Source organism: Pygocentrus nattereri, chromosome 15 (genome assembly GCF_015220715.1).
Source record: "Pygocentrus nattereri isolate fPygNat1 chromosome 15, fPygNat1.pri, whole genome shotgun sequence".
NCBI classification, from domain to species: Eukaryota; Metazoa; Chordata; class Actinopteri; order Characiformes; family Serrasalmidae; genus Pygocentrus; species Pygocentrus nattereri.
Genome location: NC_051225.1, coordinates 36,383,258 through 36,401,396, shown reverse-complemented (window position 1 = coordinate 36,401,396; position 18,139 = coordinate 36,383,258). Strand labels below are relative to the sequence as shown.

Below are 18,139 nucleotides of genomic sequence, written 5' to 3'. Positions count from 1 at the left end.
GGAGGGGACAGATTAATGCTAGAAGAGTTTTGACCATCTGAAGCAGGCCTTGAAAAATCCTCCTGTCTTGGCTCAGCCAGATCTAACTTTGCCATTCCAGGTCCACACTGACGCCAGTGATGTAAACAAACCTCCGAGGGGGAGAAGGTAATAGCATAGTACCTGAGTGACCTGTGGTCAAGCAACAGGCTTGTCAAGCCAACTTAAAGTTCATGCAAAAAATCTTGCATTTGTTCAATTACATGATTAACTCGATTCGTTCAAACACACTGGAGCATGTTCAGGACGCACACAATGAAATAATATTAAAAACTTTAGTGATTCATTAACAAAGGACTCATTTGCATATTGCAGCCGTTGGTGATATAAATATTAAAGAAGTCAATATAGCAACAACAATTAACAGACAACATACTGAACAGCCAATGTTGGCCCAGCACGGCTCTAACCCTGTTAAAATAACACAGCGCCGAGACAGAAACAGACTCATTAACGCGCTAAAGCTACTCACCTCCGAGCCTGCAGCCGCACAGTCAATCAGGTTATTATTGGGGTTAGCGATCCAGAAGGTGGAGGTAGCACTGAGAGTGCGAGAGAGAGAGAGAGAGAGAGAGAGAGAGAGAGAGAGAGAGAGAGAGAGAGAGAGAGAGGGAGAGAGAGAGAGAGAGAGAGAGGCATTAAATGTTATTTCCAAGCTTTAGTTTTCTTCTGTCTTCTTGTATCTTTGCATGGTGAAATGGTTCATCACATTGATGGAGAGTGTGTAATATATGGTTCTATTTATGGTTTGTGGTGTAACGATGGTTCTTCAAAGGTTCTTTAGTTAAGAAAATAGTTGTATAAAGAACCATGAACACTCATCAAACCCTTTGCATGATTAAAGGGTTCTTTGCATCATGAACGAGTTCTTCACATTGATGGAGAATGTGCTGTAGATGGTTCTATACATTCTTGGTGTAACGATGGTTCTTCAAAGGTTCTTTAGTTAGGACAATGGTTCTATAAAGAACCATGAACACTCATTGAACCCTTTGCATGATTAAAGGGTTCAATGCATCATGAACGAGTTCTTCACATTGATGGAGAGTGTGTAATATATAGTTCTATACATTCGTGGTGTAACAATGGTTCTTCAAAGGTTCTTTAGTTAGGACAATGGTTCTATAAAGAACCATGAACACTCATTGAACCCTTTGCATGATTAAAGGGTTCTTTGCATCATGAACGAGTTCTTCACATTGATGGAGAGTGTGTAATATATAGTTCTATTCATTTGTGGTGTAACGATGGTTCTTCAAAGGTTCTTTAGTTAGGACAATGGTTCTATAAAGAACCATGAAGGGTTCAATGCATCATGAACGAGTTCTTCACATTGATAGAGAATGTGCTGTAGATGGTTCTATACATTCTTGGTGTAACAATGGTTCTTCAAAGGTTCTATAGTTAGGACAATGGTTCTATAAAGAACCATGAACACTCATTGAACCCTTTGCTTTACAGAATTTGCTTTAAATGGTTCTATATTGCACCAAAACTGGTTCTTCTCTTGTTACAAGCATGACAAAATGTTACTGCTTGTGCTGCTTCTAATGATCGCAGGTTTAGGTAGATTGTAAGTGTACACAGACCAAGAGCATACACACACACACCCACACACCCACACACCCACACACCCACACACCCACACACACTCTAATTAATGCATTGTCTGTACTGTTACACCCTCTGTTCATACAGTGGGTTGCAAAAGTATTCAGCCCCCTTGAACTTTTCAACCTTTTGCCACATTTCAGGCTTCAAACATAAAGATATGAAATTGTAATTTTTTGTGAAGAATCAACAACAAGTGGGACACAATTGTGAAGTGGAACGAAATTTATTGGATATTTTAAACTTTTTTTAGAAATAAAAAACTGAAAAGTGGGGCGTGCAATATTATTCAGCCCCTTTACTTTCAGTGCAGCAAACTCACTCCAGAAGTTCAGTGAGGATCTCTGAATGATCCAATGTTGACCTAAATGACTGATGATGATAAATAGAATCCACCTGTGTGTAATCAAGTCTCCGTATAAATGCACCTGCTCTGTGATAGTCTCAGAGTTCTGTTTAAAGCGCAGAGAGCATCATGAAGACCAAGGAACACACCAGGCAGGTCCGAGATACTGTTGTGGAGAGGTTTAAAGCCGGATTTGGATAGAAAAAGATTTCCCAAGCTTTAAACATCTCAAGGAGCACTGTGCAAGCGATCATATTGAAATGGAAGGAGCATCAGACCACTGCAAATCTACCAAGACCCGGCCGTCCCTCTAAACTTTCAGCTCAAACAAGGAGAAGACTGATCATAGATGCAGCCAAGAGGCCCATGATCACTCTGGATGAACTGCAGAGATCTACAGCTGAGGTGGGAGACTTTGTCCATAGGACAACGATCAGTGGTACACTGCACAAATCTGGGCTTTATGGAAGAGTGGCAAGAAAAAGCCATTTCTCAAAGATATCCATAAAAAGTCTCATTTAATGTTTGCCACAAGCCACCTGGGAGACACACCAAACATGTGGAAGAAGGTGCTCTGGTCAGATGAAACCAAAATCGAACTTATGTTTGGCGTAAAAGCAATACAGCTCATCACCCTGGACACACCATCCCCACTGTCAAACATGGTGGTGGCAGCATCATGGTTTGGGCCTGCTTTTCTTCAGCAGGGACAGGGAAGATGGTTAATATTGATGGGAAGATGGATGGAGCCAAATACAGGACCATTCTGGAAGAAAACCTGTTGGAGTCTGCAAAAGACCTGAGACTGGGACGGAGATTTATCTTCCAACAAGACAATGATCCAAAACATAAAGCAACATCTACAATGGAATGGTTCACAAATAAACGTATCCAGGTGTTAGAACGGCCAAGTCAAAGTCCAGACCTGAATCCAATCGAGAATCTGTGGAAAGAGCTGAAAACTGCTGTTCACAAACGCTCTCCATCCAACTTCACTGAGCTCGAGCTGTTTTGCAAGGAAGAATGGGCAAAAATTTCAGTCTCTCGATGTGCAAGACTGACAGAGACGTACCCCAAGCCACTTGCAGCTGTAATCACAGCAAAAGGTGGCGCTACAAAGTATTAAAGCAAGGGGGCTGAATAATATTGCACGCCCCACTTTTCAGTTTTTTATTTCTAAAAAAAGTTTAAAATATCCAACAAATTTCGTTCCACTTCACGATTGTGTCCCACTTGTTGTTGACTCTTCACAAAAAATGTCAATTTCATATCTTTATGTTTGAAGCCTGAAATGTGGCAAAAGGTTGAAAAGTTCAAGGGGGCTGAATACTTTTGCAACCCACTGTATGTACGGTATTAGACTTTGCAGTTTTTGGAGTGTGTGAGCGTCATCAAACTAATTACAGCTCTGTAACTTCACACACTCGCACACACACACAAACCTGTGAATCTCTGAATTTAAACAGCCTGTTTATCTCTATCCTACACAGCAGTTTAGCACTCCCTAATCACACACCGCACACATCTACAGCCTTAACACATATCAGCTCCCGCACATTGTCCTATAAACATGCTCATTAATTAATATGAGATGCTAATTTGAGTCATTCTAATCATATTAAACAGCCCATATCATGGAAAACTGAATTTCCCTCACTTTCTTCTTCCACTTTTGTTTGCTGTAGTTTGAAAACATCGATAGAGTTTCAAAACGAACCCCTCACCTACCAGTCCAGTGTGTTTTGAACTTTTGTGATATCACAAAAATCAGCACCTATACATCCACCTGTTCAGCCTGCAGAAGTTGAGGTTTCAGCCTGTACTGCTTTTTGATTGATGTGGATTAAGAGCAGTCAATCAACAGAGAACAGGGATCATTTACATAAATCAGTTTTAAAGCGCACAATAAAAGTACATTTTGACTGTTTTTAGTTTCAGGGACAAATGTGTGATAATAGGTGCTTTAATTGAGTAATTTAAAGATCAGCCAAAACGTGACCACTGGACAAAAATGGACAGGTGCGTTAGGATTTAAGCATGATGCTGATTGGTCTACATCTGCTTCCATTACTTCTTAGCTACATTAGCCTTGTACGTCCAATGCAAAACAATTACAGAAGCAAACTTTAGATACCAAAAATGTCCTGGCTGATCGGTTACAAACAAGTTGGAAAACTGCATAACTTTGGCTTCTCGCCAAACTATTGCTTTAATATGGAATTTAATACGGACCGGACAACTTGGACTACTTTTTTCTGACTTGGTCATGATAACAAATAAATGATGCACACCAAGCATATATCAGGCAACAGCAGCTCTGCCTTTCCAGGGCTTTAGTAGCTCAGATGATCGATCCGTGCAGCCTACGCTCATTCATCATGCAGCTCGTCTTCAGCAGCAAACATAATAAACATGCTAAAGCATCAGACAGTCGATTCTAACTTTGTTTGGCTTTATGAAGCGTTTGTATTCTGGGAGTGCTGTTTCAGCACCGCCTGTAGTCTCGCAAGCCTAATGCCTTCTGCCTGTCGTCAGAGAGTCTGCTGTGCTTCTGTCACTTAAAGGGGAATTTCACCGAACTTTGAAAAAATAGGCATAATTAGATCATCGATATGTATCTAGAGAAATTCACAGAGTCAGAATCGTTCACAGTTGTGGTGATAGGAACGAGATGTCCACCACTAAAAGCTCCCTCACAGAAAGTTGTTATATGAAAGGGTCGCCAATATGCTGCCTGGTGTCTGAGGCATTGTGTGATAGCAGTTCTGAGAAGGTTATTTCACTAAAATACATATTTGTTAAAACATTCACATCAGAAACTTGCATGCAGGATGCTGTAGGAGATACAGCATATCCCTATTTTACCATCAACATTCCATATATAAACTCAGAAGACTCGTGTAGGCTCACAGGCGGTTTTGGATAGTAAATAAAATGTTTACGTTTGTGTTGTAGTCATGGTGACCCCTGGTTCCTATCACCACTACTGTAAAGAAATCTGAACAATTTCACACCAAACCCCTCTGAATGACTCTGTTACATCTCAACCATACAGAATTCTGCAATTGGTGGAGTTCCCCTTTGAGACTCACCATTCAGCAGATATTATGAATTATTGTATGAATTACTCTTTAAAGGCAACCACAGTCTTATTATGTGGTGATCTGATAAGTTTAATTAGAGAGGTTTAACCAAGGTCATAAAACATGCAGGGCGCAGAGCAACTGAGAATAAAACATTATTACGGAGTAATAATGGCATGAAAAAGAGCTGGTTAATATGACAGACTGTGCTTAGGTGGAGAGGAAGGGTAATGGCAGGTAGAATGGGGCCGTGCTAATAGGTCTGATTAGTGTAATGGCTCAAGATATGCAGCATACACTGGCTTGAGAATTTAATTTCTAGACTTGACTGACAAGTTTTAATTAGTTTCTCTCTCCTTAAACTTCCAGGCCTCAGGCCTTTCACGTTTCAATAATGCTGCTGGAATTTTGCTGTATGTGCAAATGACATAAGCTACAGCCTCAGTAGGGGTGGCGGGGGTGGTGGTCAAGCGGATTCTGCATTCTTTCATGGCCACTCAGACTGAACCAGAGTATTTCACATGAGTGTAAGCATCTAATACAATCTGCAAGTTTTTGACAGTGCCCTTGTGAAAATTATTTTCAATGGGAGAGACACATTTTGGTTGCTGTTGTGCACTTAGTGCCTTGAAATGGTCAAAAAGACCAAGGTTTCTCAATCTGTGGCCCATGGACCACCCGTGGGCCATGAAGCACCCTGTAGTGGACCGATTCTCAGGGAGAGAGAGAAAGTAGATTGTACTGGGCCACTAATATCACTTTCATAAAGTCATAAAATAAGTTATAAAAACATAAGCGGAAAATAAAACAAATAAAAGCACTGCAAGAGTAGACTAAATAAACATCAGGAGTTTGGGACATGCGGTGCAGACAGCAAACCAGAGATGCAGAGGTGCTTTCACACCTGCCTTGTTTGGTTTGGACCCATCAGATTTTTTTAGTTTAGTGCATTTTGATATCTGTGAATATTCCACCCGTATTTGGGTCTGCGACAGACAGCCAAACCAGTCCAGCAAAAACCACGGGTATTGGTCCAACAAATGGCAGTTCAGTTTACTGCTGGTGGGAACGCATTCTATGAAACGAGGGAATTCGTCAGTAGAGCATACTTTACTCTTCTTCTAGCAGCACAGCAGCGCTATACTAGCTGTGTCCCATTTCAAGGGCTGCATCCTTCCAAGGCTGCATTTGAAGCCTGATTGTGTTACAGTGGCATGACTAGACTGCCCCATTTCCAAGGCTCCTTCATACATGGCCAAGAAATGTGTTCTTCTTTTCCATAACAACGAAAGATCCGATGGGTGGATCCTTCATGGATAGGAATGTGTTTTTGGCTGAGTATCAGTGGCCTGAGTGGTTAAACTCAAACTGATGAGCTGATCCTAAAGAAGCAGATATGAAGAAAGGTTTATTATTATTGTTGATTGTGATGATGCTAATCCAAAAGCCCGGTGAGTGGAGTGAGGTTTAGCTTTTTCAAATCAATTACACAAACAGTCTAATGAGAAATCTCAAGACACAAAGGCTTTGGATTATTTTCAGTGAAAATGCAATGTAGCTATTGCAGCTCCAAATCTCAGTCCAAATCCACCTCACACGTTTCTATCCCCCCCCCCCCTTCTTTTTTTAAACATCTCTGCAAATATATTATTTGACATTATGTTATGTTTTTTAACATATAGGCCTAACTGCACAAGTTGGGTTTCTGTGAGTGAATTGAAATGTCTCTATGTCAACACACACACACACACACACATACACACACACACACACACACACACACACAAAGGAAGGCAGGCCTGCAGTGATGACCACTGATGGAAAAGCTTTCTGCCTGTACATATCAAAACACTTGATTGACACTTATAATGCTGGCAGTTAAGAAATCCTAAAAAAATAGCTTAGAGTAAAGCCCCTATAGAAAAAATAACTTCATAAAAAGTTCAATTTTATTGATCTTGTAATAACCCATCTTGACCACCATGATCACCGCACATTGCTTATTTACTATCAGTTGAGGCACTGAAGCCAGTGATTTGTAAATGTGCAGGCTACTTTGACAAAATCAGCCAGGATATTCAATTAATAATTAATTTAAATTAATAATAAAATAATTATTAGCCAAAGTCAGCCTGGGAATCATGTGGCAGTGACAATCCACTTATGTTAATGGACCTTCATCATGGAAAAACAGCCTTTATTCAGGGAAAACCTCATTGTTAGAAACAAAAGAGTTTGATGTCACTTTAAAATGTATAGTCTATAAAGTCTGTACATGGAAACCTATTTGCATATACTCAGCTATTCAGCCTATAGCAGTTTAGTCCAGCCCCATCACACTGAAGCTATAAGGGGTGTTTTGGCCCTTGAATAAGGCCCAATTATAGAGCATAAAATCAGTAATTTGCATATTAGTCTTAAAGGTGCATTAACATAAACAGCCTTACTCTATCTGACCCCTCACCTGCAGTCTTGTCGCGGTTTGGCCACGTAGCCGGGGTAAGCGCCGTCTGTGATGTCCCGACACATCTTGCTGTCGCGGTCGGAGGGCAGCAGAGTGCCGGCCTTCACCATCAGGCCGAGGCAGTGCTCGAACGTGTTCCTCTCCTCAGGGCCGTCCTCCGTGAAGAAACAGTGACCCAGAGCGTCGTAACCTACAACGTCCTTCACCTGCATAGAGGAACAAGCTCAGTATTGGAGATTTTTTTTAGGTTTTGTTTGTGGTCCATGTACACCAGCATTTTGCTCATACAATTAATTAATAATTAATTGAGTTTCTCTTTTAAACAATCCAATATTTGGTTAATATTTTAAATAAATACAAATAATTGAACACCTGAATCTTCTATGAAAAGGAAACACAGTGTGCTCAAAAACCACAAGGCTGAAAATTAGCATCCGCTAGAAACAAATCGCTAAGTCAGTTAAAGGGGAAATCGACGGATTTTTCAAAATTTCAGCAGAATTAAATTGTTAAGATGTAAAAAGTCATTTATATAGATTTGATGTGAAATGCTGTGTTCTAGAGAAACTTGCAGAGTCAGAATTATTCACAGTGGTGGTGACAGGAACCAGACGTCCACCTCTAAAAGCTCCTTTTTTTATACAGTATGAAAATGCTGCCTGAAACACTGTATTACAATCATTTTGAGAGGGTTTTGGCTTAAAATTGTTTTTTTATCTGTTTGTGGTCAGGAGAGGGACTGAGATTTACCACTGTCTTTCCATAAAAATCATCACATATAAACAAAGACACGTGTAGGTTCACTGGTGGTTTGGGACAGTAAATAAAATCGATATATTTGTGTTGAAGTCATGGTGGCTCCTGGTTCCTATCACCAGCACTGTAAAGAAATCAGAGTCTTAACAATTCACAGCAAACCACTCTGAGTGAATTTGTTTACATGTCATTGATTATGTTGAAATTTTGAAATTTATATGTATATATATATATATGTGTGTGTGTGTGTGTGTGTGTGTGTGTGTGTGTGTGTGTGTGTATATATATATATATATATATATATATATATAGTTTCTGTCAGAAGAAAACCTTATATCTCCATTTTTGGCATTTTTCAGTTTTTGACATAATTTGAAAGTATCTGTTACTCTTTATATTTTTTGTAAATTTTATGAATGGCCTAATGGCTTACTTTGAAAGTAAAGTATGTTTTTTCCTTCTCCTGTAAAGTTACCATTTTGGAGATACGAGGTTTTCTTCTTTGGAGATACAAGGTTTTCATTCATATATATATATACCTTATACAAATATATATACAAACCTTGTTATGTTATTCATAATGTTATATATATATATAACATTTATCACATATTTATTTTAGGGGGCATTTCTGGACAAACTATTGTAGAAAGCACTCTAGAAATACAACTGAATTGAAATTTTAGAAATAAATGACTCTAGGACTTTGCAGATACTCACGGACATTTTCAGATAGATTTTTAAATGCAAACTTACTTTCTATGTTGAATTCCAAAAACTGCTTATCGCATTTAAGACAGTTCCAGCCATCAGCAGAGCTGACCGCATTTCATGAACACTATCGCCCTCATTTTCCATTCCACTGAGTGAGGCAGTTAAAACACATTACTGTGAATTTCTGCTAAGCCAGAGGTGGGGCCGGCGGATTGCGAGCACTCGGCCCACTCTCCCAGCATCGCACACAACGCCGGCCAGGCTATTATCTGCCCAGTGTGAGTTGGCATACTGAGACTTGATTGTTTGGGCTGACAGCAATTCCATTAAGCCTTTTAAGAAAGTAGGTGAGCGCTGTGCTAGCCCTGTGTATGATACAACAACCGCCAGGCAAAAGAATACTTAGCCTTGTTAGGCACATTACCAGGAGGCCTCGTCACAGAGCTACTCCCGTCAGAATGATGGAATTCAGTCGAAGCCACCTGCGGCTAGCACAAAACTCAGCACACAATGCGTCAGCACAGCTCTGGAAGGCTTCTTTTTGACAGGTGGCCCCCACCAACAACTAATACACCACGCTTACTCTAACTTTTAACTCATGACTTAAGACCTAAAGCTCTTTAAGAGTTTGACTCGCCTTGACTTACAGATATCATTTATTGTTTATTCTTTGGTTTTACAGCAGATACACATGTTGCTACCTTCAACTTGAATTTCACTAAAATAATCTGTCATAAGATGTGTTTCCTAGTCATGTACTGGCTAGAATTTTGAGCTCTGCCCAAAATTGTCCAATATTCTTACTACTGCTTGGGTTATGACTGTATTGGTAGCAAGAAAACAGAATTAAATAATTAAATAATACATTTTAATTAAAAAAAAAAAAGAGTTTCACCAAACAGAAACAACAAAATACCCACATACTGTGTCCATGACAACACAACCACAACCAGAAAATGTGCTGTGAAGTGAACCGCCGCCCTTCTGGGTTTCTCAGACTTAGGAACAACCCCCGAATGAATGGGTTCGTAAGGATCTCTTGCACAAAATCACAGTTCGTAAGTGCGTCATCATTTTTATCCAGAACAATGAAGTCATTCTGAGAACACTGAAGAGTAAGCGTGAACTGTTTCACTCAGCCAATGAGCTCGTCAGCTCACCAGCCAGCTAGCAGCTTTTATATGTAATTTATAGGAGTGGTCAACTGTTAGGAGTTTGGAACAAGTCCCGAATGAATGGGTTCGTAAGGATCTCTTGCACAAAATCACAGTTCGTAAGTGCGTCATCATTTTTATCCAGAACAATGAAGTCATTTTGAGAACACTGAAGAGTAAGCGTGAACTGTTTCACTCAGCCAATGAGGTGGTCAGCTCACCAGCCAGCTAGCAGCTTTTATATGTAATTTATAGGAGTGGTCAACTGTTAGGAGTTTGTGTTTTGCACTGATACGACCCTACTGACCCTACCACTACGAGGTTTGTCCCCCTGCCCCTAATATATACAGCTCCTTCAATACATACAGTATATACGTGGTCTTGTACGTAGTCATGTTCAAAAGTTTGGGCCTTCCTGGTAAAATGTCAAATTACACGTTTTGCTGCTTTTCCAGGTAATAAGTGAACAGATTTTCTACAGACAATGTTTGCGCCTTTTAAAGCACAACTACTGTTTATGTGCTCAGTTTAATGTCCTGGGGGGAAAAATGAACATAAAATGTGGCCTGTATGAATGTCATGGCACATTTTTATATTTTATATTAGATTTTTTAGGTTAATTGCAGCAAAACTAGAAAAATTGCAGATAATATTTTTAGTTAACTAATTTTTATACTCAGAAACTCAACAAAACATTTTGACCAAGGGTGTTAAATCTTCTGCACGTGACAAATATAGCTGCTGACTCACATCTCTAAAACAGTACCTTTATAAAAGTAGGAAAAACAATCAAATATGAAATGTTTACACAGTGTAAAAGGCAGCTGGTCTTTAATTGGTCATGGTAAATGTAAGGCCACAGCGCGCTGAGAGGAAGGTGAAAGCTTAGATATTAGCCAGCTCTAGCTCCTTTCCTCAGGGTCGCACTGTGATAAGAGGACATCCGTGCAGAGTGATTGTCGCTGGTAGGTAAAGTTTGCGTGTGCTGGGCGTTGTTTGTGGCCGTTTGGAGGCTCGTTAGGAAGGCAGCTGGGAGGCAACAGATGGCGGAGTGATTCTGCAGTAACGTGGCAGAGCGGTGGGTCACAAAGCGCCACTTTAACCGAACTACAGCAAAACCCAACTTTCAGAGAAAAAGAAACATCTGAGGAACTCTGTGAACTTTTCAACCCTGCCTGGGTAAGCAGGCTTGGGACAATAAAAACAGCTGAGATTCCCCACAGCACAGACTCTATTGCTCGCTCTCTCTCTCTCTCTCTCTCTCTCTCTCTCCTGTTTTATGTTCATCTGCTCACAATACAATTTACTGATATAGATGCACAATATTGGGACTGCTGGTTATTAACTTTGGCTGGAGATTTTGGAAAGTGTCAGGTGGTTATAAACCTTCTTAAATCTCCTTAATTTTCACAGTGCCTGATGCCAGAGCAGACTGTCATCTTCAGCAGTGCACATTTTAGTGTTTTCCCTACTCTGGCGCACACAATTCAACTCAGAAAGGGCTTCTTAAACAGGTTAATTAAATCAGGCAGTCTGAGGCACCAGAATGCGCTTTCTGCATTATTTAAGGTGGACCAGGAAATTTAGCTAGCTACTGAGATATAAGCTACTACTAGTGATTTTCTATGCTTTTTATGAAGAAAAGGACCATAATACATTTAAATGATATTAAATTATTAGGATAATACAATGGTTCTCATAATTCTTTATGAGAAAATATTCCCATTTGTGGTTTTCTTGACACACACAACTTCTAAGCTGCTTCTCCTTCTGGGTCACAGGGGGTGCTGGAGCCTATCCCAGCTGTCAATGGGCAAAAGGCAGGATACACCCTGGACATGTCACCAGTCCAGGGCAGGGAAGACAGACATACATATTCACTCCTAGGGGCAATTCAGTATGACCAAACAGCCTGACTGCATGAGGAAACCCAAGCAGACATGGGGAGAACACGCAAACTCCACACAGAGAGGACCCCAGTAACCCGGCTGGGGAATTGAACCCTGGCTCGACTTGCTGTGAGACGACAGCGCTACCCACTATGCCACCGGGTTTTTGTCACCATTATTATTATTAGTAGTAGTAGAAGTAGGACACAATGCCCCTAGATGTGAACGTGCAAAATGGAGGGGTAGAGCTAAGTGGTAGGGGCAAGGGGTGAAATGGGATTGAGCCTAACTCTTAGGCCTAAGACTATGATGAATTGAGATCAAGTAAAGACTGAACAGGTGGCTGAGACCTAGTCAAAAATAGTGAGCTTGAGATCGAGGCCATAAAACATAGAGCTTTCTCTGGCACCAAGCCTTAACTAATGGATTTTTTCTATTAGAATTGTTTGATGAGTCATTTAAAAGTAAACTACACCCTACAGATTCACAGAGAACAGAATTAGGACTATCATCCTGCTGTACTGTTTAAATGAAATTATAATTACATGAATACACTCTGTATTGCAAATATAATTGAGGCCAAGACAAGTCTTAATATTATCTCCAAAACTGATGACTATTGCCGTTCTACCACATGCACAGTTGAACTTGCTCTTTCTTGCTCCCCACATTATGAGAATAGTCGTGCAGCAGCAGCTCCTGAAGGCAGGCACTCACCAGCAGGCCGTTGGAGCCGTGGATAGTCACGCAGCGAGAGAAGGTGTGGTGGATGGACAGGTCCTTGACGTAGGTGGGCGGGTCGTAACCCCCGTGCTGGTCAACGTCTCCGTTCATGTGGAAGTGGACGGGGTAGTGGCCCATAGACTGCTGACCCATGTGCACAAACTCAACACCCTGAATGTGAACTCCTCTGAAACCATGCTCCACCTGAGAGAAAGAGAGAGAGAGAGAGACAGAGAGGGATTAAAAGACCACAGATAGAGATCAGAGTGAGAGAGAAAGAGGAGAGAGAGAGAGAAAAGAATGAGAGCATGAGAGAGAAAGAGAAAGAGAGAGCGAGACACAGAGTGAGAGAGGGAGGGAGTAAAAGATAAAGAGGATGAAAGAGAGAGTGAAAACAAGGGAAAATATTAAAGAGAAGAGAGAGAGAGCAGAGTGAGAGAAAAGAATAAGAGCATGAGAGAGAAAGGTAGAGGAAGAGAAAAATGAGAGAGAGAGCGAGGGAGTAGAAGAGACGATAAAGAGGAAAAAAGAGAGAGACAGAGTGAGAGAGCGAGGGAGTAAAAGAGAAGATGAAGAGGAAGAAAGAGAGAGTAAAAGAAGAATGAGAGAAAAAAGAGCAAGAGAGATAAAGAAAAACAATTAGATAGATGAGGGGGAAAAACCATAAGCAAGAGTAACGAGTGAGGAGAGAGAAAAAAAAACAGAAGAAAATGGGGGGGGGGGGGGGGGGGGGTCATGAGTGATTACATTTAAGATTAAGAAACGCTGGCTTTAAAGGATGAATTTGGTCCAACAGAGCAGCAGGAATGCTGTGAATGCACCAAAAACAAATGCGAGACAGAAAGAAATCCTCAGTCTTTCATCAGTGCAGATGGAAATGCACCTGTATAACGGGGCGTGAGAATACATGCACATAAAAAATAGACAGAAAACTATAGAGATTTGAGGTTAGGCCCGTTTCCCACCTCTTTCATTGCTCATACTTCATAACTAGGTTTCTGCCTTTGGGGGTCTTAGATGAGAGTTTATGTCAACGCAAATAAAGTGCGTATCTTTTTTGCTGGACAGGGAAAAAAAATAAAACACAGGGCGAATCAGGATGCATTAGGTGGCCTGATGCTTCCTAGGGGAAGACAGATGGATCTCCCTCTGTGAGTTTCTCTCCGCAGCCGAGGCTACGGTGTGACCTAGATCTCGCATTTCTGTAATTGTTTCAACGTCGCTTCATTAAATAAAGCACGACAGGCGGCGGTGGGTAAGAAGTCTTCTCTAATGTCTGAGGAAATGCGCTCTCCTTCCAAAACTCACTTGTGGTTGCGGTTGCCAATAACGACGGCCCTGTAAACCAGGAAACCATCCAGTCAGATGTTCAGAACAGGGTCAGTGTGCCAGGCCCTCAGAGTGTGGATTTGTCTACAGAACATTACAGTCGTATTTCATCTCAGCTGACAAGTACTGATGAACATTCTGTAGCAATGATCACAAATAAAATCTGCGTCCAAAAATTCTACTTGTATAAGTGCACCATTTGCAGCCGTAAAGATGGCCTGAAAACAGCCACGTGGCAGCTTTCTGTCTTTGATTGTCGTTGATATTCTTTATAGGAAAAATTCAGCAAACAGTGAATTAAAAGGATTAACAGTTATACAAGATATTATAAGTATTGATTCAGAATCCTATAAGAAAATAACACCACGAGACGTAGTTTTAATTCAATGCTAAATTAAAGAGATACGTTTTTAGATGCTTCTTAAAAGTGAGCACTGAGCTTGTCTAATAGAAGGTTCTGCAAACTGTCTAAAAGGTTCTCCGTGTTCTACAGGGGGATTGTGGAGAGCATCCTGGGCAGCTGCATCATCGCTTGGTTTGGGAATTGCACGGCCTCGGATCGCAAGACCCTGCAGCGTATAGCGAGGACAACTGAGAAGATCATCGGGGTCTCTCTCCCCTCCATCATGGACATCTACACCACACGTTGTATCCGGAGATCTACTAGCACTGTGGACGACCCCGTCCATCCCTCACACGGACTTTACTCACTGCTGCCGTCTGGCAGAAGGTACCGGAGCATCCGTGCCACCATAACCAGACTCTGCAACAGCTTTATTCCTCAAGCAATCAGGTTTTTAAACTAACAAGGACTGAACTAACCCCTGAGTGCTGTGTGTTAATTTATTATATTTATTGTTTCCAGCTTAATTTTTGTTTGCACACTATATCTGCATCGTTCACACATCATGCTTTTTTTTTTGTTGTTCCTGGAGGAACGTAATTTCACTCCACTGTGAAATGCACTTATTTTTGTTTGCACACTGTGTCACTTCACATAGATGGAATGACAATAAAAGCCTCTTGACTTGACCTGAAAAGGTGAGCTGAGTTCCACAGTTCAGAAGCAGAATAACTGAATGAGTCTGTCCATGATTTCTATGGTATTTGTAGAATCAAGGTCAGTATCTGCAGACTGTAATGTCAGTATCTACAGATCTAAGATCACACGCTGGAACAAAAACAGACACACATTCTGTGATGTAAGTGATGCTTTAAGGCCATTTAAAAACTTGCGTCTTTAAAACTTGTGACAGAACTTCAGAAATCTATCCCGAACGATGCAGGTAGCCAGTGAAAACAATTCTTTTAAAACGTACGAGCTGTAAAGGATGTATAGTTTTCTTAGGGTGACCAAAAGAAGATCCTTACAGTGATCAACTCTGCTTATAACAAATACATGAACATGTTTCTCTGCGTCACTCTGAGATAGAAAAAGGCTGAACTTTAGAGATATTTCTCAAATGATAGAAAGCTCCTTGAGTGACTTTGTTTACATGCCAAATCCTTGTAGAGAAGAATTACTACTCTGTAATATCTGCCAGGTTTCTCAAACGCCAGAGGGCGCTCTTGAGCGAGTCCAAATGAATGAGTTAAGATAGAGCATTTAAGCAAGATCACAAGAAAAGCACTTAAGTATATTTAAGATTCATTAAAGCCACAATCCAGCCAAAAACATAACAGTAAACCATTGCTACCTATGTTGGAAACATGCCTACTCATCTCCTACAGTGGTGCCACAGCAGTCTCTACAGCAAGCTTCCAGTTTGAAGTCTACAAAAATGATGGACCTCAAAGCTGGAGAAGCTTTTTTGACAAGTGTCTTAGGGCAGATATCTGTTTTCTCCTAGCTAATGCAGAAGGAACCTGAATCCGAGCCTCTGACGTCACTTATGGAATTGTTGCTGATACAACAGCATTTTTCTTTGTTGTTTTTTTTTTTCAGCAGTTGTTTGACATACTTGTGCAATGCATGCTGGGTATTGTAGTACGTAAACACTGAAGGAAAAAATCAAAAAAGCTAAAAACTGTGAATTCTGTCAAATCAACAGGGGCTGAGGGGCACAATGCTGTGCTACACAACACAACAAATAACATCTTAAATGCTGGCTTAAGGCCAGAATGCTCCTGCAGTGCAGTTTGAAGCCAAAGTGTAATGACCTACAATGCTAATTACTAGCTAAAAGCTTCCATTACTTGTTAGCTCTCAAACCTAAAGAAGCAAACATCAGACACCAAACATGTGGCTGACTAACCACATCTGGAGTATCATTTATTTGTTTATTTATTTGCCAAACTATTCCTTTAACTAGCCTACTTTCATCAGGCCTTGTTACCTTTGGGTCGTTACAAGGTGGAGTGGCCTAGTTATGGTGCATCGCACGATGTTGTGTTTTTTTCTCTCCACCAGGAGAAGCATGCCAACCTTCCCCGTGACAGCTAAGGTGAGGAGGGAACAGAAGCAGCTAGATATGGAGCAATTATGGAGGAAGTCAGCTGCCTCTGTGACCCTTACACACATACACACACCCACACACACACACACACACACTGACAGGCTCTGTGTGCAGCCCTGGTTTGCAGGAGAACCCACTGAAGGCTGCCGTTGTTCTGCTTGACGTGTGTGATGGCACGCAAACGCTGAGCTGGAGGAACCACCTTCAGGAGCCCTCACTTCAAAAGCCAAGTTCACACACTAGATATTCTTTATTTAGCCCCCAAGTCAAGCAAGGACAGCGTTTAAAGAGGAGCAGGGGTGCAGTCGATGGCAGCCCCAGTCCTGATCCTCTAGTATGCCTGTCCTGCACAGTGGAGCACTCTTCTGCTCAATCCAACTCAGGAAGGGATTTTTGGTAAGTACAGGATTAATATAACCTGGGTTTATTTCTACGGTTCATTTTATAGCATAGAATAAACATATCCTGGGTTTATTTCTACAGTTTGTTCTACAACATGGGATTACTATAACCTGAGTGTTTTCCATAGTTTCATTTAAATAGTACAAGATTAATACAACCTAGGGCAAAAGATAAACCTTACACAATACTGAGTAATCAAAGCAAGCTGCAACATTTCCAAAAGCATTTTACAGGATTTAGTCCGGATGTGTATTTTACTTTTTTCTCAGCAGGGGGTTCTCATCCGTCCCGTGGCACCCCACATTGCTCACTAGCAGCTCAACACAGAGTCACAACATTTTACACACAGCGATATCTGTCCAGCGCCTACCTCATTACTCCGACGCAGGGGCATCCTGGCTTGTTCGAAGCTCCATATACTGAGGAACACATTGCATGTTGTTTCGTTCAGATTGCCTCATCCTAGCAAGAGTTATTACAGAATATTCGGGGCCTCTTTCGAGTGAATCTCCCTGTATAATATACACACTGAGTATGTTGGATTCGTGAGATTTTCTGACTTTCACTCATATTTTTGATTTCACTCGTATTTGTAACTGGGTACATTTTTGAGAGTCCACATACTTTCACTTAAGTACAGTGTCTCTGGACTTGTTATAGCTGGAAGGTGGCTCCTGCAACCAAACTCTGCATAATATGGCCAACAAATGGTCATTTGGGATTCAGCCACATCAGTACTCGACAAATAGTGCACTATTTAGCTGTAGAAGCAAGAATTTCAAAACTTACCCAACACATTATTTAGGATAATACAGTGTCATTTGGGATTCAACCTGGATTTGATGCTACCTCTGTCTGAAACATGGACATTTGAGGTGTTCAATCAATTAAAGTGACATTTTTAGACTTTTAGACTTCCGTTTTACAGTTAATCATTAATAATCAGTACTTTGAATCAAGTCTGTGATATTAATGATGGAGTTATTTAGGCCTGTTGGCTAGCTGACCAGCCATAAGAACATAAGTCACCAGCCCCTCAGTTTAAACAGAAAACAGGTTCTTACTGCATCAGTATACTCTGTGGTCCCTGCGAGCAGCAGGAGAGTCAAAGATCATTCCATTAACAACACAAAGGCGCGATATTGCTGGGAGGCGTCATGCGTGTGTATATGA

At 41.0% G+C, this 18,139-nt stretch overlaps 1 protein-coding gene across 4 annotated transcripts in view; it reads right to left on the bottom strand.

Annotated features, from left to right (window-relative positions):
• The window catches only part of LOC108428522 (cell migration inducing hyaluronidase 1), a 187,955-nt gene that overhangs the window by 25,412 nt on the left and 144,404 nt on the right, over positions 1-18,139 (bottom strand). For all 4 annotated transcript variants that reach the window (XM_017699577.2, XM_017699576.2, XM_037545477.1 and 1 more), the window contains exons 13-15: positions 12,774-12,983; positions 7,544-7,749; positions 512-581 (exon numbers count right to left, since the gene is read on the bottom strand). In XM_017699577.2, the coding sequence (XP_017555066.1) occupies positions 512-581; positions 7,544-7,749; positions 12,774-12,983 (486 nt within the window). The remainder of the gene's footprint in view (positions 1-511; positions 582-7,543; positions 7,750-12,773; positions 12,984-18,139) is intronic.